The following is a 24,078-nucleotide window of genomic DNA, read 5'->3' as shown; positions in this document are numbered from 1 at the left end:
ACGTTTTCCAATGCATGCTTCTTTTATTTGAATGAAGTAATGAATCTTAAGTTTAACACCAATACAATTCCTCTATAGAGGAGTACAAATGTACGGGTGATTATCATGTAATTGTTGGCCTGTCAATTCTGCCGAAATGTAATCTCAGTCACTTATAATAGTCACTTATGGAATAGATGGAAGAACTTATTTGATTGGCACTTGTGGGTATATGCGATTGAAGCTACAACCTATCGAAAAAACACTTTAAATAATACTACGTGAATGCGTCAACGAGCACCTCGGGGCATTAATGGGTTTCGTTTTGTATAAATTAATGTGTGAATGCTTAGATTACAAAATTGAATATGTACAGTCTTCTTCGAGCATCACGCCCTTAGATCTTAACACCGTTCGCCTGTACGGCAGGAAGTGCACTCCCATTAGCGTTAGCATTGCCGACAGACAGTTCCATGTACTGAAAGGGCACGTGATAGCTCTGACCCTTGTGCTCCACCAGCAAATGTCCCCTGCCGCTGGAGGCCCCCACCACCGTCACCGTTTCGCCCTTCTTCAGCTGCTGCGACTCTGATTGCCCAGCTGTGGGGGGATCCTCGGGAAAGCTCATCTTCATGAGGCGACTTTGCGGATATCCCAGCTTCGAATTTCCGCTGATCGTATAGGATCGAGAGGGTGGCACTGGCGGTGGACGTTCCTATAATTGGGAAACCGTTTGGTAAAGTTTTATAGTGATAAAACAAAAAGATTAGGACCTACCAGATCCAGTCCAAACAGACTGCAGGTTTGCTGTATAATCTTCTGGTCGCATTTCTCATGCGGATCTGGCGGTGGAGTCCCAGCAATCGGCTGTGGTCTTGGCCTGGTCACCGTTCCTCCAATCCCGAGATTCGTAGACTTTGCCGAGAGGCGTGGCACTGTTAAGAGAGAATGAAAGTTCTTGAAAGCTCTATTAAAATGGGAAGTAGAGATCCCCACCTGTCGTTGGAGCTGCAGCAGCCACTGCCGCCAAGGCAGCCATCGTTGTGGATGCCGATTTGCTCTGGGAGTTGTGGGAATTGTGAGAATGGGTGGGTGGTTTGGTCACTGGCAGTGGTGCGGCCGATGGCGAGGGCAAATGGTGGGTCATACGCGTACGTTTGACCCCATTGCCCATCTTCTTGCGCCACCACCAGCCCCGCCATGTGGCCTGCATGAGGGTTGCGCTCTTGTGACGTATCTCCGTGCGCAGGTGCTCCAAATGCTGGCGAATACCCTCGCTGAGGAAGACATGTCGCTTGCCCGGCGCCCAGGCCAATGTCACAGAGCCATCCAGAACCGGAGGCTGCTCCATGGCATACTGCAGGATCAGTTGACAATCCTCTAGAGCCTTGTCCTCGCTGCGCCTCAGCAGGCGGAAGGGAGCCAGCATCCTATAGCGGGCATTGAATTGCTTGAATCGCATGCGATGCGGGAAGCCTGAGGCCATCAGGTTGACGGTCTCCAGGACCTGCAGCGACCTGATCTGCCGGACAACGGTGGCCCTGTCGAAGGTGCCTGCCTGCTCGGCTCCATTGCTCCTGATGCAGCGCACAAAGTGGGGCCTGGCATGGACCAGCGTGCGCAGCAGGTTGTCCAGTCGCGTGTGGAAGTCCTGAGTCAGCGTGGAGACGGGCTCGTCCCCGTTGAGCAAGTCCGAGTGGGAGGTGGGCGATATGCGGAAGCTGAGACCTCGCGGCGCCTGCTGCTGTGCGTAGAGCGCCTTCAACTCTGAGCCAAAGAGATGTGTGGCAAAGCCAAAGTTGCAGCTGTGTTTGTAGAAAACCGCCACCAAATCGTCCGGCACCACATCCCGATTGGTGTCCAGAAAATCCGTGGTATCGTACTCCACACGGCCCGCAAAGTGACGGATGAGAAACATCCGCGGATCGTGCGGCTCAGCGGTGGGTTTCGTCTCTAGGCGAGTGGAGCAGCGATGCTGTACCTTCAGCTTGGTCACATAGCTCTCTGCAGTGCCCCGCACCGAACACTCGGCATCCAGCATGCTCAGCAGACCCGTGCGAAGCGAGGATATCAAATCAATACACGGCACGTTGTCCACGTAGTCCACCTCGGTGTCACACACGATGCCCTCGTCGCGGCAGGACTCCACCGAGGACTTGAAAATGTGTGTGTTGTAGAAATGCTGCATTGTCTCCGCGCACAGGTTGATGCAGAGGTGCTCCAGCTGGGCGTGCGGCGCGGGTTCCTCGAACCCAAACATATCCAATATGCCGATGAAACCATCCGTTGCATGCCTCACTGCATTGTTGAGAGCTGCCATCGATTTGGAGCCAGCGTTTCCGCCGCCAATGGTGGAGGCATGCTGCGAGGCAGCATCCGCCTGGTTGTGCACGGATTCGTTCGAATCGGAGCTCAGGGTTCCCAAAGTGGAGCCCAGACGCTTCAGGCTATTCGCCCGACGCACAATCGTGGCCACCGTACGGCAGTAGAGAGCCTTGGCCAGGCAATCCCTCGTCATGTTGGCATCTCCATCCCCACACACGGACTTGACCAACTGACCCCGGACATTGTGGGTGCGGGTGGTCAGGCCACGGAAGAGAGCGGCTGGAGGTACGCCCAAAAGACTGGCCACCGAATTCAGCTCCGTTTCACCCTTGACATCCACCTCAAGCCCCTGCAAAATTTAAGTATATTTTGGGTTGACTAAAAATAATTTCTCGCTCAGCAAAAGTCTCGGTATCGAACATGATTTAAATTCAGACGTAAATTACCACTAAAACATCAGCGCAAGAAATCTTAAAAATATTTTGGGACTGTGGTCCAGAGCGGGACTCGAACCGAGAGATTCTCGGCTAACGAGCCAATGCTCTAGCCAAGGCACCAACGTGGCATCGTCGATGATTTGTCTTAACACGAAATACAGACCAGCGTTAAAGGCAACACTAGATGGCGCCACAACGCAATAGCTATAGAACTACCAACAGATGGAGCTAGTTCCCGATGCTGAGGATTCAAAAAATTAGATGGATAAACTTGACTTCTTAAGGACCATAACTAGCCCCAAAATGGTCACAAATCATTAAAAAAAATCGGACATATTCGATATAAATGGGACAACCCAAATGTGTTCAATTGGAATAGACAAATGGAATATTACTCACCCCACCGTCGATAAACTGAACATTTCCCAGCAGCAGGACGGCGGCCAGAACCCGTACCACATCCAGAAACGGTATACCCAATATGCCAAGGCACGTCTTCCAGGCCTGAAAGCGCACCGCATCCTCCTGCTCGTTCTGGTAGTTCGGTTCGCCGCGAAGGTAGCGCAGATTCGAGGGGGAGTAACCCTCCAAGTGAAGCTTCTGGCGCTCCTCTCGATTGAGTCCCGCCAGCAGTTGGTAGAAAATATGATAGTTCTTCTCCTTGGGCAGGGGGCGGATGACACGCGTCTGGTCCAGGAAATAACAGTGGATTTTGGTGCGATAGAGAGCCCCATCCGTCACCTGGACCTCGATGAACTGGCCGATGCGACTCGACTCGGAGTTGGTGGTGGTCTTGGCCGAGCCGAGGGACCGAAGCACCGTAAACGCAGCTGCTAAATGCTTGAAGGCATCCGTCTCTGGTCCACCGCCAGCAATGGCGAACAACTGGCGGAGCATCAGCATAGCATTAGCTGTCTTTCCGGCTCCCGAGGTGCCCGACAGGATGATGGCCTGCGGATAGCCGGTCTCGCTCTGCTGACGCACTGCCTCCTGGACGATCTTCTGCAGTTGTGGTGCCAGGGGCATGGACCGTGTGGAGGTGAGTGTGAGGGGATTGCCCACATCCAGATAGGGATTGATGGAGAGCAATATAGGTCCCACATTTGTCTGAAAGATGGTCGCAAGATAATTGGAAATAGATATGATTTATTATTATGATGATAATTCCACTAAAGAACTTTGGGAGTAAGTATAATAAAGCATATTCCTTGTGGTTTAGAGTTTCTAAATCTCTCACTGGGATACGTAGATCTTCTACTGCCAAGGCGATCGTTTTGCTAATAAACTAAAACCCGATCTCAACACCTGTGATATGTGTGCTCACACCTCATCCTCACGTACGGATGGATGGACCGTTTCAGATCGATTAGAGAGAGAGAGGGACTTCCTTCGCCATTTGCAAGACGATATATAATTGTCGAAATTAGCAGGTAATCTCTGAGGGGCTGAGTGCAAACGGAGTTAAGGTTAATGACAAACTATCACAGTAATTGCAGGGGGACCCGTACATAGTACGAGTATGTCTCTGAGTGCGCCTGTGAGACCGGTTTCTGGCTCTATCTCTGGGAGTGTCGCTGGGACTGGCGTGGCATAAAAGCGTATTTAAGAGGCGGTTACTGTCTGGATACTTACAAAGTACCGCTGCTCGTTGAAGCGGGCCTCAAGCGTACGCATAACGGCATGCTCGGTGAGGGGTCCGGGCAGATGAATCAGGTCCTGCATGTCCTGCGCCAATTTTGGCAAGACGCTGACCTGCTGCAACCTCTGTTGGTGACCCATGGCGGATGGATGAGGCGCGAATCCAAAGCCAAATGGTAGGGTTTTCACGCTCTGGCAAGGATTCGCATGCTTCGGTCCGGGTATGAATGGCAACTGTTGGCCATGGCCATGCGAATACTGATGCTGGGATCCAGCTCCTCCTCCTCCTCCTCCTCCGTTCGAAATCGCCGCCGCTCCCATTCCGTTGGAGTTGGAGGACCGCATCGGCAGTGTGTTGGAATTGGAGTGGGAATGGGAGTTGGAGTGCGAGTGCGAGTGTGAGTGGGAACCATGGCCGAGGATGTTTCCCATGCTGCTCATGTGGGGTAGCGTGCCAGTCGACGCTCCATGGCTCTGATGGTGCGACAAGGCCGTCTTCTCGCCCAACTGATGCGGCAGTGGGTGTGGAATCGATGTGTTTCGCGCCGACACCACCGTCCCAGAGCCCGCATTGGCCGGCAGAGTATGGCTAAAGTTGTGCGAATGCTGTTGCAGGGGCAAAGAACACAAAAGTGTTACTTCTCATTTTCCATCTTCCATTTTCCATGTGCTTCACTTACCTTGGACACTGTGTGGTGGCCATTGGTATGCTGTTGCAGGGCACTGGCCGAGAGGCCGGCTCCTCCGGAGCTTAGATTCAGATTCGGACTGGATGCATTCAGGTCAAAGTTGTTGGCCTTGGGACCCACATTGGCCCCGCCGCCACTCCCGGTGGAGCCGTGATTCTGGCCGCCATTGCTCTGACCTTGTGCCTGTCCTTGACCCTGGCCCACATGCAATCGATTGCGCAGCGTCACCAGCTCAGTGCTCAGGCTCTTGAGTCGCTGTTGCAGATGCACTGCCTCGTTGGATGATGAAGCATCTGAAATATGAAGAAAAAGTACGCTCTATTAGCGGGGAAACTCTAGATCATTTGCCATCAGCTGTTCGATATGGAGTAATATACATTTCCTCCAATTCGATTCACATTAAATGTGTTCTTCCCCCATTTAAATATATTTGAAGCTCTTCAGGCAATACATAAATTTTATTGACTATTTGATTTACTAGTGCTTTTACAGTGAAGCCTACTCGGCACTCGGCACTCCGATCCTTTGCCGGATATCAGATGCTGTGTGAGAACTAGGATCCTCTGGGAAAGCAACAGAAATCTCGTGGTCTCGAGAGTCTATCTAGCGTTTGTAGCGGATGCAGCTGCCGGGATCGTAGCGGCCCCGCATCATGGATGCCGCCGATGTCCCCAGTCTCATTGGGGTGCCATATTTCATCGGATACACCACAGGCTTGCGCTCCTCAACCCAACTGATGGGGCGTCGCATCTGCTCCACACTGTGATCCAGCTTAATGCCACATTTTCCCTGGTGGTATTTGAATCGTTCCGGCTTCGGCAGCTTGTTGTAGGGGTCCCTGTAGTAGTCGCGATACCTCTGGCTGTCCAAGTAGAAGGTGTCGATTTTCTCCAGATCCCCGTAGTCCACGGTCACCAGATTAATACGAGGAGCGAAGCCCAGAATCGCTCGACGCTCCACCTCTGAGCTCTTGGACACACTTAGCATATCCACCTCCGGAATATCTACGGACGACCCCATTTGAGTGTATTGTATGTATTTTCGTGTGTAAAATAGTAAAATAGTAAATTGTGTGTTGTTGTGTTCAGAGTAACTAAAACAATGCTTGAAACGAAACTCTAACGAACGACTTGTGTTGAAAGGTTATAAATAACTAACTATGTTTGAAAATTCTGACAGGCAATCATGAACATTTTTCAAATTTGTACTCATTCCGATGAACTATTGCAGCCCGTTGCCATCGTGCGGTTGAGGAGAGCGGCAAGGGCCGCGGCTGTACATTTATACCCAGTATTCATATATATAACTTATACAAAACTGGAGACAGGTGGATCCTTAGCCAGTTCAGAAACTTAAAGTCCCTTGGCGAACAGATAACACATAAATCAATGCAAAGATTATTTAATCAAGCGATAGAGATGCAGAACAGATGATGAGTACTCCTCAAGTCCATTCCTTGAACCTCCTATGTGATTTCTCATTGGGAATAACCCTTAAAATATTCTAAATATAACAATTGTTCTGTTCTAACTATTATTATTGGAAAATATGTTTCAAGTTGAATGAAATATGGAGTAATATTTTATCTTTGAAATTCATATACTATTTCTGTATATTTTATTTTATTATTTAATACGGGGAATTTCGTAGTACATTGCGGTACATTAAAGTTTTTCCAAGGTGCTAACGTTTCTGCGTAATGTGATTTCAAATACTGATACAATTGATTCATTTCATTCCCGTTGTCAATCCATCAATATAAATACATTTAACGAAAACAAAAGCCTGAAGCCGCATCAGCTGGCTTAGCTTTGGCGAATTTCCATTTTATTCAAGCGGAAATTTGTTTAAATATAATTAACAACTCAATAAAACACAAACTAAATTCACACCAATTAATTTCGCTTTGACCGGACAAAGCTCTTGCACGCGAATCGGCGACTGGAGACACGAATTGGGCATGAGGCATGGGGCATTGGGCAGGGGGCATGGGGCATGGGGCTTGTGCCGCTGGAGAAGTCAGAGTAATGATAATACATCTATATGGATGAGGGGAGATTAACATAAAATAAAATGTTAATGAACCAATTTCGCCAGCATCGGCTCAAAATAGAGCCCCACAGAAGGCGCGGCGGCTGAGGCAAAAGAGTTTGACAAAAAGCGAATACAGAATAGAAGGCCTACTGATTTATGGGAGTCTTTAAACGAAAGCTCAGAGGTCATTGTAACACCCAACACCCAGAAAATTCAACCAGGCTAACGAGTTTTTTTCTGCTACAAAACTGTTTGAGAAACCTGTCCACTAATTTTCATGATCCATTCAACAAATCAAACTAATTGGCTAATGAAAAACATTCACCATAAAAGAGTAAAAAGAGGCTGAAAACCGAATCGAACTCAAAACCCTTCCTTCTTCTACCAATATTTCTGTGGACCAAAACAGAGAGCCAGCCACAACGAAATCAGAAATCAGAAAAACAATATCATTGATGGCTCTGGAGGCTTTGGCAGGGGAAACCAGTTTTAGTTTTTTCTTTTCTGATTTTGTTTTAGTTGCTTAAAGCTGCACTCTCAAGAAAAGTAAGACAAAGGCCACAGAAAAGATACAGAAACAGAAACAGCACTGCCGACCGAAGTTGGGACCTCAACTATTGGCTCTTTTCACATTTTATTGAGCATTTCTAAATAATTCAGTGACAGCAAATCGTGTTATTATTTGGGTTAGTAAATCTTTGGAAAAAGTTGAGGTTTAACATTTTTCGGGTGGTTTCTAATTCAAATGTTAATGCTAATTAGTCATCCAGTTGATTGGCTTTTCTTGCTTTCGTGAAATTCTTCATGTCTGCGGCTGCCTTTTTTTGCATGTAGAAAAAGAGTTTCGAGAGGCAGCAGCCTGCCAAGAAAATTTCTTGGAAGCTGCTGAATAACAGCGTTAACCCAAAACTGGTCGCCCGATGTCTGGCTCTCCGTCTGTCTGTCTGTCCGTCCGGTTTGGGACTCAGAGTGTGTGTGTGTGTGCAGGACAGAGGAGAGAGGAGGAGATTGGGGAGAGCCTCAGTCCCAATTGGTGGCGGTGGCGATGGCGGCGGCACGGCACGGCGCGTCGCCTCGCCTCGCACAAATGTTGCAAGTCGCGAGGCAACCGACACCCATACAGCGGTGTGTGCCAGAGCCAGGTATCCATATAAGTAGTACGATTGGTGGCTATAGCTATGGATAATTATGAATATGAGAATGATCATGGAGGTGGTTGGAAGCCCAAGATGGTAATGACAACTAAATCGAAAAGTAATCAACAAAGAGCTGCGAATTATTGTCCAGAACATAGATATAACAGAAGGGAAGTTCATCAAAAGATTCGGCAAAAGAGCTTAAAGATCAGTGTATATTTTGGAAATACAGAAATACCAGCTTCCATTACAAAAGACTTAGGCCACAAACTTGGCTGGTCTTGGTTGCCCAACTCTTGGGCAGATTTTCCTTCCCTCATTTGGGCCTGGCCAATTCCCAGGACTAATATCTCACTTACCCTGCAGCTTCTTCTCCGTCTCCCAAAATTTTTGCAATTCCGTAAAATATTTATCCAGTATGAAGACTTTTGACAGGCCCAATGTGGCCATCGTTGTTGTACATTTGTGTGGCCCCCGAGAGAACCACTAAACGGGTTTTTGGTTTTTCGTTTTTGGGGGGGCTTTCTGCTTTTCAAATGTTGGCAAATGTTTCGGGTTTCGACTGGGGTCCAGGACGAGGAACAATAACGACGACGACAGCGACGACGATTTTCTTATTTGAATAATTCCGATGTACACAGGCACTCACTCGGGCACACGGGATACATGGGATACATGGGATACACGGGACACTCGGGGACACACGGCGCGGAACAGGTTTTCTGGTTTTCCGCACAGTCGCTGTGGCACTGTATCTGTATCTATGGCGCACAGATGTATCTGAGTATCTGTGTGCAGCTGCAACAAGTGAAGCAGCACAGCCCAGCACTGCACAGCACACGAAAATTAAATAAACAAGCAAAAAGAATGCAGAAGGGCGAGCAGCAGCACCAGCAGCAGCCAAATCCCTGCCTGCCTCTCTTCGGTATCTGTCAGATACTTTTGGCGGTGGTTCTGGCTCTTAGTCGGTCTCTGCTTCTGCCTCTGCCTCTGCCTCGGCATCTGCCTGGGGATCGGATCTGCTTTTGCTTTTCTTATTATTATTTTATTTTTATTTTTTTCGTAGTAGCTCTCTCGCGCGCGCGCGCGCTTTATTTTCTTGTTTTGTGCAGACTTTTTGAAAAAACGAGTTTCCAACTTCAACTCCAGTCGCCAGGTCCCAGCTCCAACTGCGACTCCAGCAGGCAGACGGACAGACCCAGTGTAGATGCTTAGATACCTTGAAGGTACACTCCACTCTCACAGATGCACTCCACACTCCACAGTCGCACACACACACGCACACGCACACACCGACACTCACTTTGGAACACAGATACAAACGAGATTGATTCGCTGTTAGAGTAGAGTTTGGAGTGGAGTGGAGTGGAGCGGAGGCACTTTCAACTTTTCACAGACCGACCCCGCGAACTCTTTGGTTATTAATTATAAACTTTAATTGGGATTTGTTATGCACGGCTTGACGATCATTTCATTTTAATGGAACAACCCATCGGGGGATATAGCTTGTTAGCACCACGAATGTTTTGTGTACCGATCGTTTGTAACTCCAGCCGCAAACTGACGCTCAAGCAATCCCCAACCAAGCCGGAGTTCCATGGATATACAATCCAAGGTATATTAAATGGAAGATGAGGCTGTTCCTGTATGCTATATCTCTTTTGCTCGAGTTCTCTTTGTGTGAAAACAGGTTTGGCTGCCAAGAAGAGGCTGCTCTTTTGCAATGCCTCACCTTCTGTTGAACATACTATAGGCCTCTGTGTTGTTTAACTCGACTCTCTCTCTCTCTCGCTCTCTCTCTGATTGCAGGTATATTTTCTAACAAAAGGCTTTACCTTTACCAAAAAGATCTCTGCAGATCTCTGTGTGTCTGCCTTTTGTATCTGTGTGCAGTTGTTCAAATATGAGGTCAAGTGTTTGAACTATGCGCCTCTCTCGCCACATGGGGGTACATGGATGGGGACAGACTGTTGGGGCATCGCTTCCCAGCTCGTTTTGTTGGTCGCGTGTTAATTAGTGTTGATTGCTTATTGTTTAATGCTGCATTTTAAAATTCCCACATCCCCGCTGCATTGCGTTCGTTTCTGCATTCTCATTGTCAGCAGCGAGCACAGCAGAAATGCAAATTGATTCACAAATCAAGTGTCTTGCTGAATCTGTGAGACTTGTTCTCTATTTCATATCCGCTAAATTTGTTGAAACTTATGTAAAGGGGTAAAGGAACTGTATATTTTAATATCGGGAAATCTTATACAGATCATATACATCTGAAGTTCTATTTAATTACTTAAGAAGCTTATCGCTTGAAACGTTTCATATATTAACTAAATATATTGATTTGAAGTGAATCAACCAAACATTCTTTGACAAGAACAGGTATTTTCGGCTTGTATTCATTAAACAATTTGAAAAAACGTTTTTGTTGCGGACACAAACATCTTACATATTTAGCCAAGACAACCACCATTTCGCTTTTCGTAGAAAAATTCGCTCAAGCTGTGCACTGCTTGGTCCACCGGTCTTTTAGATGGCGCCACTGGCTGCATGAAAATTTCAAAACTACCGCGCGCAAACCGTCACTGATAAGAGCACTGCCCGGGGCAGTGAGAGCAATTGGTCTGTGGTATAGTGGAATGGAATATAGGAGTTAATGAAGAGTAGAATTCAATGTAAAATACATAAAAAATGCAAAATCTTTCGAAGTCAAAACAAAATAATAATATCTAAAGATTTCTGTCTCAATTCTTCTTGGTGGTGAATGTGCTATTCGTTCAATTGTTTGGATTAGCTTGCTTGTTGGCTTTATTATTAAAAAATACTGTCAAAGTTGCCCTAATTTACCCTTTAACTAATTTTGTTATCCTTTGTACCTACCTGTTATATTACCCGTTGTCTTGTTGCACGACTTCTTTCGCTTTGCCACTGGCAGCGTGTAAATAGCCGAGAACTTTGTGAATCGCTCAACCACAGCGCTGATTTTGCTGGAAATGGGCTCCTTGGATATTTTTTGCTCCTTTACCTCCGCTGCGGCCACACCTGAGGACGGGGCAGTGGTGTCCACAATAGCGGGCGAGGCTTTTCTTTGTTTCGGCGATGGTGTGGTGGAACTAGGGATGCCAGAGATTATTTGAAGATGATTATGGTCGAGTTTTTGAAAAGGAAAGCCCACCTGACTGCCTTGTGGTACTGACAGAAGAAGTCCGGACGCATGCGATGGCGACAGAGAAAGTCCTCGCACAGTTTGAGGACATCATCGTCCTCGCAATTCTCGCTCTGACTGGTGCTCTCGCTGTTTTCCTCCTCCGCCACCACCTCATTCCGACTCCCATTCCGTTGACCCTCATTTCGCTTACTCTCATTCCGCTCTGGCGTAGGTTCCTGCCCCTGGGGGCTGTAGAGAAACGAGGGCAGGGAATCGCCCACGAAATCCGGGATATTCTCAAAGAAATCCGCCGTGCGATCATAGCTGCTGCTGCTGGCACTGGAGCTCTTGGAGCGCTGCTTGGATTGCGGCGACCGACTGCGGCGGCTCTTGCGGTAGGTCAGATGCTGATGATGCTGGCCCACGTCGTAGTCCGCGTACGTCTGATCCGGCAGCAACATATCATCCTCATCGTGGTTGACCCATTAACCGGCCAAAGACTGAAAGTGGAAGAAGACAAGTGGATGGCTGGATGGATGGAAGATGAGAGGATTGGCGAAATCAATCGCGACATCAATTCGCGATTTAATTGCTTTTAAATCAAGTGCCCCAAAGGAGCGGTGGCGGTGGCGGTTCTGGTGAATGGCTGAATGGTGCCGCTTGGAAGGTGGCGGGCTGCCGGCCATGGCTGGCTGGCTTCCGCGTCTGCAGCTCCATAAACCTGTCAGTTTATTGGCGCAGCCGATTACCACGATTAGCGTGACCATGACGAAGGTGACAGACATGGACGCTAATGCCTTTACTGCCATCCACTCTGGCTGGGATCCGACGGGGCCTTTCCAGGTTCGCTTGCAACATGTTGCAACTGGCAAGAGCGTAAATAGATGATTGCCAATCCAAATGAGACGCAATATTTATGCCACACGCGAGAGAGCGAGGAGTGTGGTCCTTGGTACCACTGTTGCTGCTGCTGCTTGGCAATTAACTCAAATGATTGTCATAAAGTGTTGTGTTGGGATCTCTCTGTGTGTGTGGGGCGGCGGCGGCGGCGGCGGCGGCGGCGGGGACCCCATCAGCAGCAGCAGTCGCAGTCGCAGCCGCTGGCGTCGGCATTTTTCAGTGTCAACACAGCGGGCGGCGGCAGACTTTGAGCTGGAAGCAGCCAGTCCCAGCAGTTCTTAAGCTCAACCCGATATCTGGAGCTGGAGCTCCCCCCCGCTCCACGTTCTGGTTTATTATGGCGATTACGCAACATGTGTGCGATAGAGTGCAGATGGATTTGACGGAAAGGCTGTAGAACTTCTTATTCAGGAGGGGATCTGCAATGCAATCTTGTTGTACTTTGATTTTTGTCAATTTATTGATACTGATTGGCTTTACCCCGCGACGAGAACATTGTTGCAGATTACTGACAGATTACACATCAAAGGAAATGTCTGGCCATAAATCGGCTTAGGCAACGGAAACAGCAGCAGCAGCAGCAGCAGAAGCAGCAATCAGGACCCGGTCTAAACAATTTGACTATCTAAACATGGCTAATCGCATAGCTGGGGTCTTTTAGAATGAATAAAATATGTCATCTAATAAATGTACACACCGGGCTAGGGGGCAGAAGGTAGCGAAGCTGCTGCTGCTGGTATCAGTATCAGGTAGCGACATCGCATAAAATAAAATAAATCTCATAAATATGCAGGCTCCTCGGACCAGAGACATAGAGGACTGGGGACTGGGAACTGGGGACTGGCGACTGCGGATCTCTGCTACCTGTGGAAATGTTTGTGGCTCTGTGGGCCTCTCCCGGACTGAAAGTTATTTATTCTAACTACGAGTACGATATACAATTTCCACTCCAATCTGTAAAACGCTGCTGTGGGTCGTCCACTCTCCAACTCCAGCTCCAGCTCTGGCTGTAGCTTCCCTTTGGATGTGGGGTCGCATTCTAATGTGGGGGGCCGCCTGGTAATTTGCATTTTACAGCAAGATCAACAAATCAGCATTTGCAGCTGAGATATGAATTAATTAGTGAGCAAAAATATTGCAAGATACAATTGTAACTAATATTTGAATGGGTTTCAGAAAAGTGAGGAACTTTTTTGAAGTCTTTTCTTTGGGAATACCTTCTTTGAAGGGTTTCTATTTGGAACACACTATAAAGAGCACCTGGATCTGGCTTGAAAGAGTTCCAACTTCAGTGGTCGATTAGCTTGACTCTGTGTAATATTTCTTTGAATTGTGTGTTAGACTAGAACTTCGAGGATCCTTCCTGCTTTTAGAGCAGCTGGACAAACATTTACAATCAATTTGGAGCCATCGTTGGAGCAATTTCCCAGGCCAGCGAATGATTACAGACTGAGTGTCTAGGCTGAAGCCTTTCGCATTTCGCCCTTCTCCCTTGCACCCTTCTACCATTCGAATTGCACTTTTGACTTTGCTACATGGAAATTACATGATTTAACTTAATTTAATAAAGAGCCAAGGGCACTAACTCTGGGTTGGAACAACTAGTACCGAGTATCGCTGTGGTATCCGTTTGGCGTGGTTTTCGTGGCTCGCTTTTGTGATTTACCGCTTTTGTACCCCTCCGATCTCTGGTTACCTCTCCTGGGATAAAACCAAGGGTCGGACACCGCCCCCGCCTACTCGAGAGCACACAGTCTGCACCATCGATAGGCAGAACCAGAGTCAGTTCAGAGCCACAACCTGGCGTCTTGGTCGTCCATCAACGTGGTGGGGCTGCTGTCCTGCTGTCCTCGAACCCAGGCCACACTCCGAGAATGCTTACCCCCAATCCAATTAACGAGAGATACCTTGTTGTGGCCCAAATTGCTTTGCCGTTTCTCTCAGTGCACGGATTTGTGTAGATCAAGAGATTTTGATTAATAGGTGGTTGCCTGGTTTGCCTTTGCTTTTGGAGCTGAAGCTGGAGCTGGAGCTTTAGCTCTCGCATTGCAGTTGGCGATCGAGGCCGGGGCCCAGCCGACTGACTCCTTGGCCATGGCCTCGGGTTAGACATTGAGAAATATTTTTACGAATCGAGTCGACAGACGAAGGCAGTCGAAACTCAATGAATTTTTCGTTGGCTTCGCATTGGCTCTCTGGCCTGTTGTTCTCTCCCCAATTGTCTATGTCCTTCTATCGCGCATTGGGGGAAAAATGCAGCCAACTCGTACTAATAGGATGGCAAATTTCAGACATTAATATTCATTTTCTAAGAACAAAGATCCATATCGATTATGTGTGTGTTTTATAAGTAGTATGTGGAGGCTATGGCTTATATGATGATAAATCAACTGAAATCTCATGCTTTGTCTTTCTTTTTAGCAGTCTAAAAGAGGGCAAGACCAAGATGGCAAGGAATACATTATTTTTGTGGTAAGTTGGCAAGAAATTCTAATAAAATATAGTTCACTAGAGAAACATCAGGCCATAGGGATCTAGGATTTTAATACACAGTACAGAAATAAAGGTCAATCTAGGAACAATTATTTGTCCATCCTTCAAGCTCTACCTCGGGGATCTATGGTATATAGAAAATGAGTACCAGGTGTCTTAGTGTTGATGACGCCTCAACCATTTCTATTTAAAGATACCACACAAAAGGACAAAAATTCTTTAACATTAAGCTTTTCCTATTGTGGCTTTTTCTTTATCGAATCGAAAGCACAGCTGCCAATTGAGATATCACGATTTCGATTACCGATTGCCCGGGGGCCTGCAATTAAGAGCTTTTGTCCAGCTGACTGTACCGTGGAAGAACCGCAAGATTGTGCGCGAATTTCGATTCCATTCGCTCCTCGAAGTTTCGCATTTCACATTAATATTCGCATTCTTGTTGAGCCGCTTCAAAGGAACGGAACTTAAATGCATGAAAATTGCAAATATCGTCACGTTTCTGGCTTTAAGGATAATTACGTGTGCATAGCGCGCCTCAGCTGGTAGAGAGAGAGAGGAGATGCTTCTGGAGAGGATGGAGGATGAGGAGGAGGATGAGGAGTGGCTGTGCCTGGTGCACAGGTTGCAAGATTCAATTTACGAATTTCACAGCCATAAACAAAGAACCAGCCAGGCAGCAGCCCAGAAGTAACAGTCACGAAGCAGCGAGGAGAATGAGGAGGAGTCTCGAATGGAAAATGGAAAGTACTTGCTACTCGTAGTTCGTATTCCGTATTCCGTATTCATTGTGCAGAAACCGAGAAGCGGAAACGGAAAACGGCAGCCCAGCACAGCACACACACACACACACACTCACACTCTCAACAGCCAAAGAGCGGTGATAATTTATGTGGGAGTAAGTGTCCCACCCTCTACCCCGTTCCGTTCGCATTCTATCAGCCCTTTCGCTCTCCGCCAAAGAAAGGCGTGTGAAAACTTTTAATCGAATCTTAATTGCATTAAGCCCTAACAAGGCTCAGAGCTCACAGCTCCCATCCTCCCATCCCCAGCTGCCAGCCAGACCAATTTGAAGCCAAGACGAAGAACGCTCCATAAGTATCCATCTAACCATCCGTCCATCCGTCCATCCATCCATCCATCCAACAATCCGTTCTATCCATCCAACAATCCACAAACATTGCGTTAAATTTCTTGTCGCGTGCAGGTTACGCAATATCAAGATGCAATGGACATTACATTACAGTTGGAGGCCAGCAGCGACTCGCACTCGGATCGGGACTCGGATGCGGATGCCAGCACGTGCACCCCGCTAAGGCCAGAGCAAGATCGGAGCCCCACAAAAAAAAACTTGTCCTCACCATCTTAGCACTGGCTTTGGCATTGGCATTGGAATCACTTGCCAATAAAAGGCAGCAAACAATTAGAGGATGACTTGTGCTTGCAGGCCGCTTGCAGCTTTCCTGCAGCTTTTTCTTCAAAATTTATGAATTGCAAAACTCACGATTACATAAGCCATCAGTCAGTCATCGTCTCGTGGTTGTGGTCGTTGTCGTTGGGGGGAAACCATCCCAAGTTGACCTCTGGCTTGAGTGTGGAACTTGGAGCTTTGCTGTTTGGGACGCCAGAGATTGCATCATTACTCAACGAAAGGATCCATCAGGGGAAATCTTGAGTGATATCTCACCCAAATTCTTTGAAAGACTGGACAAGATGGAAGACCGAATAAATAACAAAGCTTGGGAGTATGCCTGAGATCTTAACTCAAAGAATATGAGTGAAGATGAACTCCACAGAACCCCAGGAACCTATTGCAGAAATCATCTATGGCAAATACATAAATCCCGCTAGGAATAGCCCATATTTTATGGCTAACATCTCAACCAAAAATGAATCTCTGGATAGCTCTGGAAGATAAATATCCCATTACTCGTATCAGAGGCTCACCCAAAAATAATGCTATGGAAAATCTTCTATTGGAAAACACGTCTCTCACCCACGCGGCAAGTCAAAGAGCGCGAAAAACACAGAGAGACAGACTGACAGACGGGACAAACCTTCCCAGGGCATTCCTCAATGGGATGGGGTCTCGGCAGCAGCAAATGTGGACACGTTCGATGGGCAAGTGACCTGCAAAGGCCCCTCACAGACATAAGTTTGCCCAAACCCAAACGCCGTGCGGCACGTGAAATATTTTTGTAATTTGTGCAGGCTGCGATAAAGAAAATGCAATAGCAATCGCAATGGAAATTGCCATGACCATAGCTCTGGAGCTCGTAGCCCACTATTTCCGTATGGGTGTCTGTATGGATCAGGCCACGAGTTGACAGGGCAGCACAGCTGCACACCCACAACAGGTCGAAGGCGGAGAGGAGCGGAGTGAGTGTGGCATGGACTGGAGATTGGAGTGGCTGCCCCTTCGGGCTGTGTCTGGATTGGAACCTCGAACATCACCTGCGCATCGGAGTCGCAGTCGAAGGTAGTCGGGGCTTGGGGCTTGCGGCTCGGGTCTCGGGACTTGGGTCAAAATTGCTTGTAAGAATTTATTTGCAAGAGTTCTGCGATTGCTACGTCCAGGTCCACGCATGCAACGGCCAGAATCCCCACTAATTTGTAGCCTGTCCTCGCTGCTGCTGCAGCCAGAGACAAAAGGAATTTCTCAAAAAGTGGAAATGGAAATGGAGATTCGACAGCGGTTCCTGATCGGGCAATTTAAACAATTATGGAAATCGCAGCTCCAAGTTGCAGTCGCACCCCGTTGGACTGCTGCAAGCCAATTATAGGCCAAGGAATACCTGGAGCTGCTCTGTTGACAAATCATATAATGGGGAAATCCATTTGCCAACTGTCTTATCAATGGAGATTAATAAGCAGTTAGCTTTTGGCGAGCCGAAACCAAGAAGCACTCCCGATTGACATTGGAGGGAGGCTCCCAAAGGCGCTCATTAACCATAAACCAGAAGGAGAGGAGAGACACTAACAACTAATTAACACTTCCAGCTACTTCCACGCCCACCGAACCGGCTAACCGTTTGCCGACTGAATTAATGAACGAATTAAAGTTTGCGTGACGACATGAAGTGAGTCCCGGACGACGACGACGACGACAACAACGACGACGACGTCACCAGAGCATCGCCACCGACGAGTCGGACTTGGAGTTGGAGCTGCAGTTGGAGCAGGGAGTCGGCGGCGTCGTTGGTGTCACCGGCCCAGTCAGGGGCAATGCTGCGGCTGCGGCTGCGGCTGGAAGTCGAAGGCAAGGAGCAAATGTCGTGCCAAACAAATACCTCAAGAAATCACTGAGGACAGGGAAACAGGGAACAGGTTTTTGGCAGCAGCTATGCGAAGATCAGCGAAAATAACTAAGAAAATGCAGATGGCATTGCTTCGAAGATGGGAATACCCTGAAGGTTGAAGGGATATATCATTTCTATAGATGTGAAAATAAATGTAGATTCTTTTATGTGAAATTTCTATAAAATTGAGACATTTTAATGCTCCTCGAATTAGTATCTATTAATGATCAACCAGATCTACGCCAGTGATAGGTCTAGGGATAACAAATCTGTGGATACAAATTAAACAAACAATCAAAGCCTTTCCCCCAAACCTACACTCTTTTTAAGCCCCTTCGTGCTTCCCTTTTGACCAACTCTTTGCTGAAAGCTAATACCCTTCTGTGCGGTGTAGAAACACACAAAAAATTGGCATAAATGTTTATGATACAGTAAACGGATGAAGACAACGACAACGACAATGATACTACGGATGAGGAGGATGATGAAAAAGCTTCGGCTGAGACCTCGGTCCAACTTAACCTGTCAGCCAAGTGGAACGTTATACCTGCATTATTTTTGCTCGTGGATTGCATTGCATTGCACTGCATGGCATGGCATGGCATTCATTGTCTGTGAATGCAAAGAAAGTGAATTGTGAATTCAATTGCATCTGATCAAAATCCACGCGAAACGGATGTGCAACGGAAATGTGGGGATGCAAGTATGTTGTGTAGTAGCAGCTCTCACTAGAGAGACACAAAAACTTAAAGGAGAGAAACTGTATAAAATATGAAAAATCAGCTGGGGACAGAAGAGCGACCAGGCAGAAGAGGGGGACCCTCTGACAGATGTAAAAGTGTCGTGTGTCTCTCGGGCTGACATTGATGTATTCGTATTCCCATCAGTCCATCGACAGACGACAATTTGCAATACTTGCAGAACAATGTTGGGAATGGGAGATGGGAATGGGTGATGGGTGATGGCAATGGGAGATGGAGATGAAGGTGCGGGTAATGCGTATACGGTTGTCCTACTATCTTTGTGGAGATCTCTTCACTAGGAGAGGATGCCTGACAGCCAGAGAGGGATTGCTTTACATTTGGTCTTCCATTTGTCCACGAATTGATTCCATTCAATTTCTATTCAAATGAATCCCATGCTTCATTTGGGCTTTATTGCTGCACCTACTGGTTGATTGAATCGTTGCAATTGACATGATTTATCCGGGCCAAGAGTCGAGCTGTTGCGTATAGCTTCGGGATCCTTGGTGGGCCCCATTCTGGGGGGTTAAATAGAGCTGTAGTGCGTGCAGCAGCTTTGGAAAACCACTATATAATTATTGAATTCATAGCCATCGGCTCTCAACGCGGATTGAGAGAGCTTGCTTGAGAACCACAGCACCAAAGTGCGTGGAGGAACAGGGCTCCTCTGTGAACCATTTGGCCTCCAGCTATCGGACGGGTAAAAGTTAATGCTTGTCGAAAGAATCAACAGCTCTCGGATTGCACAACGGGTGGTAGACACATCTCTGGATCCAGACACGCAATCCGCAAGAGTTAGGAGCAAAAGTAAGGAATAGATTCTAATGAGAACGGAATTGAATTAACTACGAAGTCAATGAAACCCCGATCATATACCTCGCTTTTTTCAGGTTCTTTTGAGTTTAAGACTTGGCTTTTGGGATTCCATTTCATATGGCAAGAAGTGGCACGGCCATACAAAATATTCTCCTTACATTTCTCATCTTTTAAATGTACAAAAAGCCGAAGACACGAAGGCTGCAATGACTGCAGCTGCCTTTTATGTCCGTCTCGTGCCTCTTATCTTTTTGGGTATGACAAAAGTTGCTACTAAAATCATGCAAGCGACAGAGTGCTCCCATCCTCCATCCTCCATAGTCCATCGTCCACCCCTCCACCAGGTGCTTCCATCGCCCATCGTCCACCGCTCCACCGGCTGCACCGACTTTGTGGATATTTCAATTCAATCAAAGAGCGGATGGGGGCTAGCGCTACATGTTCATTTGTCATGGGGGCAGAGGAACGGCAACCCGGGGGCGCCCAGCGGGCAACGCCAACACCTTGGACCCCTAGCCAGGCAGGGCACATAAATCCACACTCGAAATGACCCTTCTTCTCCTTTCCTGGGCCTGGAACTGGGACTGGGACTGGGTAATTGCGTACTTACCGATCTCTGCCGAACCGTAAGGTGATAACCTGGCTGCGCGGATTCCTTTTGTCTCGGATGCCGCTTCGATTGCGTGCTCGAATCGGGAATACTGAGATTTATCGTCTCGTTTGAAATCCGCACTTTATTTATGGCAGCTCGGGCACATTTCTCTTCCTCCCTCTTCTATACAATATTATTTATTATTCTATCAAGCATTACACTGTCAGCATCCACAGAGTATACGGCCAATGGGCCAAGAAGATTTCGAATTACGAGATTTTTCCACCGATGGCAAACGCGCACTAACCGCAGGAGCAGAGCATGACTACACCAGCCGACCCCAAGAAACGATCTGCGGCTGCGCGACCACTTGCACTTGTGGGGAAGCCTATCGCGCCGCCACCAGACGGCACACACAAACCAGTTGGCAAAGCACACGTGCCTCGACATCAAGATACCTGGTACTCATTTTCCATATGTGTATTCATTTATGTATCTTTAATCTAAGGTGCGATGGCAGAAAGGAGAGGGCCAGCGAGTATTACTAGGATAGGAGAATAATTGTACGCTCTCTTGGGTACATGCCAGACTTGAACACTCACTTGTTATTGCTAAGCTACTCTGAGAGAGATAGAAAAAGTTGTGAGGCATTGGACTCAGCCACGGGAAATATTTTTCATTCTTATTAACTGTTTAATTCTATAAAGTACAAACTAATATCTTAAATGATTACTTTTATACGAAATTTTCCCATTGAATTTTATAACAAATTGAATATATTTTTGCCCCACTGTTCTATAGAATGCAACAAGTTTGAGGTCGGATCCAAGCAAGTTTGAGCTTGATTATTATCTAAGCAGCTGCTTTGATTCTGATGGGTTTTTGGCGACAGGACAGCCGCTGATTATAGCCTGTGCAACTTTTGTTAGGCACTGCCTCAGTACTTGATACAAAAAGTGCATTAAATTCAAATTAAAAACAATTTATTTCATATAAATAATAATTTAAAGAACCACTTTTCACAATCTGATTACCTTCATTTAAACGTTTTAGAGCTTAATAACTACACAAAATTAGATATATCGTATATATAATCCTCTACTGAATATTCTTGAATAACCTTTTAAAATACAACTTTTAGATCTTAACAACTAAAAAATAGGCATTTAGAGGGATTTATTCCTCGGGCCGCGTTTCACTATAGAAGCCCAGGTTCATAGTGGGAATCATGTTGCTGTAGAAGTTGAGCTCTGCGGCTGAAGGACGAATCTGTAGCGGCACCTGTGGCACTGGGAGCATTTTGGGCACCGCTGTCGGTTCAACAGCAATCATGGCCTGCTGGGTGCTTTGGGCCACCTTGTGCTGCAGCTGATGGACCTTCAAGTGGTTCTCCAGCTCAATCTGCTGCAAAAAGGTAATGCAGCAAATGGCGCACGTATAGGTAGGACCGTGAGCCTCCAGTGTGTGACGCTGCAGCTGTTCGCGCCGGTTGAAGACTAGATTGCATATCTTACAGGCCAGCAGCGTGTCCAGATGAAGCGCACGATGACGCTGAAGGTCGCGCTCCCGTTGAAAGACCCTGTCGCAGACGTCGCAACGGAAGCTTCGTCCTGGCTTCTGAGGAGTTATTGGCTTCGGCATCAACTGTTGCGTCAGCTCGTGCTGTAGTTGTGCCAGCTCCTCCGGGGTCGGTGGATGCAGGGCGTTTTGTTGCTGCTGCTGCAAGATCTGCTCAACGTCGCGCTTAGTGTGCATTTGCTGATGGGCAACAAGCTTGTCCTTGCGCGATGAGGAGAACGGACAGCGGTTGCACTGGAAGGGTCTGGCGCCGGAATGCAAACGCGAGTGGTTTGTCATCTCCTGGGCGGTCTGGAAGGAGCGTGGACATTGCTGGCACACGAACGGCTTCTCTCCGCTGTGAATCCGCATATGCTTCGTCAGATTGGTGTTCCGGGAGAAGCTCTTTGTGCAGACAGTGCAGGTGTAGGGCCGCACGCCGGTATGGACGATGGCGTGCTTTTTGAGGTCAGAGCGGCGTACAAATCCCTTCCTGCACTGGGCACACACGTAGGGACGATCCATATCGTGCTGCGACTTGATATGGGCAATTAAGGCGGCTCGTGTGATGAAAAGCAAACTGCAAAATGTGCAACAGTACGGAGCATGGGGATCATGGGCGGTTCTCTCATGCTGCTGGCATTCAGCTGGAAGCGTATAGCCCAAGTCGCAGTACTGACACAGAAAAGCGGTCTTGGGACGTGGTCCTCCAGTGTTGGATACAGCACTGGGCTGCTCTAACTTCATTTCCACCGCCATTTGGGCCATTTGAGCCGCATCTATGCCCAGGGGCATGGACATGTCAGCGTCTTCTACATTCGTCGTATCTGCTTCATCTTCCTCAAAGTCCTCGAACTCCTCCTCTTCCTCCTCGTCCTCTGCATTCTCGTTCTCTTCATCGGAGCCAATCTCATCATCGCTCGTCTCCGCAATCTTATCCGGATCCACTTCCACAATTTCGCAATCGTCTCCGGGCTCAAATACACCAGGATTTCCGTTCAATCCGGGTCGATACTTGGGATCCTTTTTAATGATCTCCTTCAGTTGCTCCTGCAAGGCTGCTTCCCGCTGCTTCATTCCCCGCCGCTGTTTATAGAAATCCTCCAGCACTTCCAAGCACTCAGAGCATATCTGCTCCGGCAAGTACTCATGGCGATCGTACTGCAAAGTCAAAAATCTTATTAGGAAAACATCTTTGAAAGGCTTTCCACTTACCTGCACTCCCCATACGCTCTGGCAGACATCGGCAATGCAGAATTTGTCGCCATCCCAGAAACCCTCGCGATCATTGAAAATGTTTGGCGTGGTCGCGGTCGACGCCGGCCGATGGCACAGGCGACACGAGCTGGCAGTGTTCTCGTTTGGCAGGGCCCGTGGAGTTTCCATCTGTGTAATATACATTTTATCGCAATTGCACAGGTCTAATATTGTGTTTATGAATTAAAACGAATTTTTGCATTTTTTTGCTGAGCGTGGGTGCAGTGGTGTGCAGTGTGACCGCGGATTTGTCGATCAAATATACCGTCCGAACCTCAGAAATATACTGAAACATACCGTCTCATTTCAAAAATATACCGTAAATGTACTGACGAATTCGAGTTCTATTTTACATATTCCTTTTTTTGATATTCCGTCGAATATTATTAGCTAGATCAAACATTTTGCATTGCCCACATAATTTTATACGATTAATTATCCTATTATCTACTTGACAAGCTTATTTTAAATTCTTGCTTTTTAAGAAATTCCCTTAATATGAGAAAATTTAACACCACAAAATGGAGAGTAAGTCCCAAAGAAAAGAGAGCAAGTCCCAATAAAATATACGGTCTCACTCTAAAAAATACCGAAAATGTATCATATTCCTCGTTTTTGATCTTCCGTGGAATATTACTAGCTAGATAGAACTTTCAACCATGCCCACATAATTTTATCCTATTAATGAATAAATTTTCTACTTGACTAGCCTATTCTAAATACTTGCTTTTATTGGATTTCTATATACCGTTGAAAATTAAATTTAATATATTGATGAAATTGGTATTTCGCAACATGTGTCATTCGATAGTCCACTCAATAAATATGAATAGATGGCGCCAGTTTTACTATCACATATATATCCAAATATTTGTATCAGAAATTGCCGAGAATCTAATAAACATAAATAATTTTGTATACTTAAATTATTCAAAGATGCATCTTTTTATAAGCATACTCCACCGCAGCAAATAGTACTTCGCAACATGTGGCAATCGATAGTCCACTCGATTGAAATCGAATACCGAGGCGCCAGTTCGACTA

The 24,078-nt window shown here is 47.0% G+C and overlaps 3 protein-coding genes across 5 annotated transcripts; all 3 read right to left on the bottom strand.

Annotated features, from left to right (window-relative positions):
* Positions 1-2: 2 nt before the first annotated feature.
* On the bottom strand, positions 3-20,562 carry dachs (unconventional myosin-IXb-like dachs). Of its 3 annotated transcripts, XM_015179838.2 has the most exons (9): positions 20,239-20,562; positions 11,408-11,880; positions 11,113-11,345; positions 5,060-5,361; positions 4,374-4,985; positions 3,141-3,848; positions 976-2,653; positions 757-914; positions 3-694 (listed from the first exon to the last, which is right to left on the bottom strand). In XM_015179838.2, exons 2-9 carry the CDS (start codon positions 11,839-11,841, stop codon positions 377-379), a joined length of 4,443 nt encoding a protein of 1,480 aa, XP_015035324.2. In that variant the 5' UTR covers positions 11,842-11,880; positions 20,239-20,562; the 3' UTR covers positions 3-376. The 3 variants fall into 3 exon arrangements, with proteins under 3 accessions (XP_015035324.2, XP_033236504.1, XP_033236503.1); XM_033380613.1 differs by lacking the exons at positions 11,113-11,345; positions 11,408-11,880; positions 20,239-20,562 and adding exons at positions 8,598-9,066; positions 9,773-9,861; XM_033380612.1 differs by lacking the exons at positions 11,113-11,345; positions 11,408-11,880; positions 20,239-20,562 and adding exons at positions 8,598-9,066; positions 9,458-9,812.
* On the bottom strand, positions 5,508-6,211 carry LOC6903381 (uncharacterized). Its single transcript, XM_002132227.3, has one exon. It carries the CDS (start codon positions 6,086-6,088, stop codon positions 5,672-5,674), a length of 417 nt encoding a protein of 138 aa, XP_002132263.1. The 5' UTR covers positions 6,089-6,211; the 3' UTR covers positions 5,508-5,671.
* A 757-nt stretch (positions 20,563-21,319) lies between the features above and the next one.
* Positions 21,320-23,304, bottom strand: prg (piragua). Its single transcript, XM_001357229.4, has 2 exons — positions 22,993-23,304; positions 21,320-22,938 (listed from the first exon to the last, which is right to left on the bottom strand). Exons 1-2 carry the CDS (start codon positions 23,176-23,178, stop codon positions 21,397-21,399), a joined length of 1,728 nt encoding a protein of 575 aa, XP_001357265.4. The 5' UTR covers positions 23,179-23,304; the 3' UTR covers positions 21,320-21,396.
* Positions 23,305-24,078: the final 774 nt, after the last annotated feature.

The sequence above is a fragment of the Drosophila pseudoobscura genome, chromosome 4 (assembly GCF_009870125.1).
Source record: "Drosophila pseudoobscura strain MV-25-SWS-2005 chromosome 4, UCI_Dpse_MV25, whole genome shotgun sequence".
In the NCBI taxonomy this organism is placed as follows: Eukaryota; Metazoa; Arthropoda; class Insecta; order Diptera; family Drosophilidae; genus Drosophila; species Drosophila pseudoobscura.
This window is presented reverse-complemented; position numbering and strand designations above follow the sequence as displayed.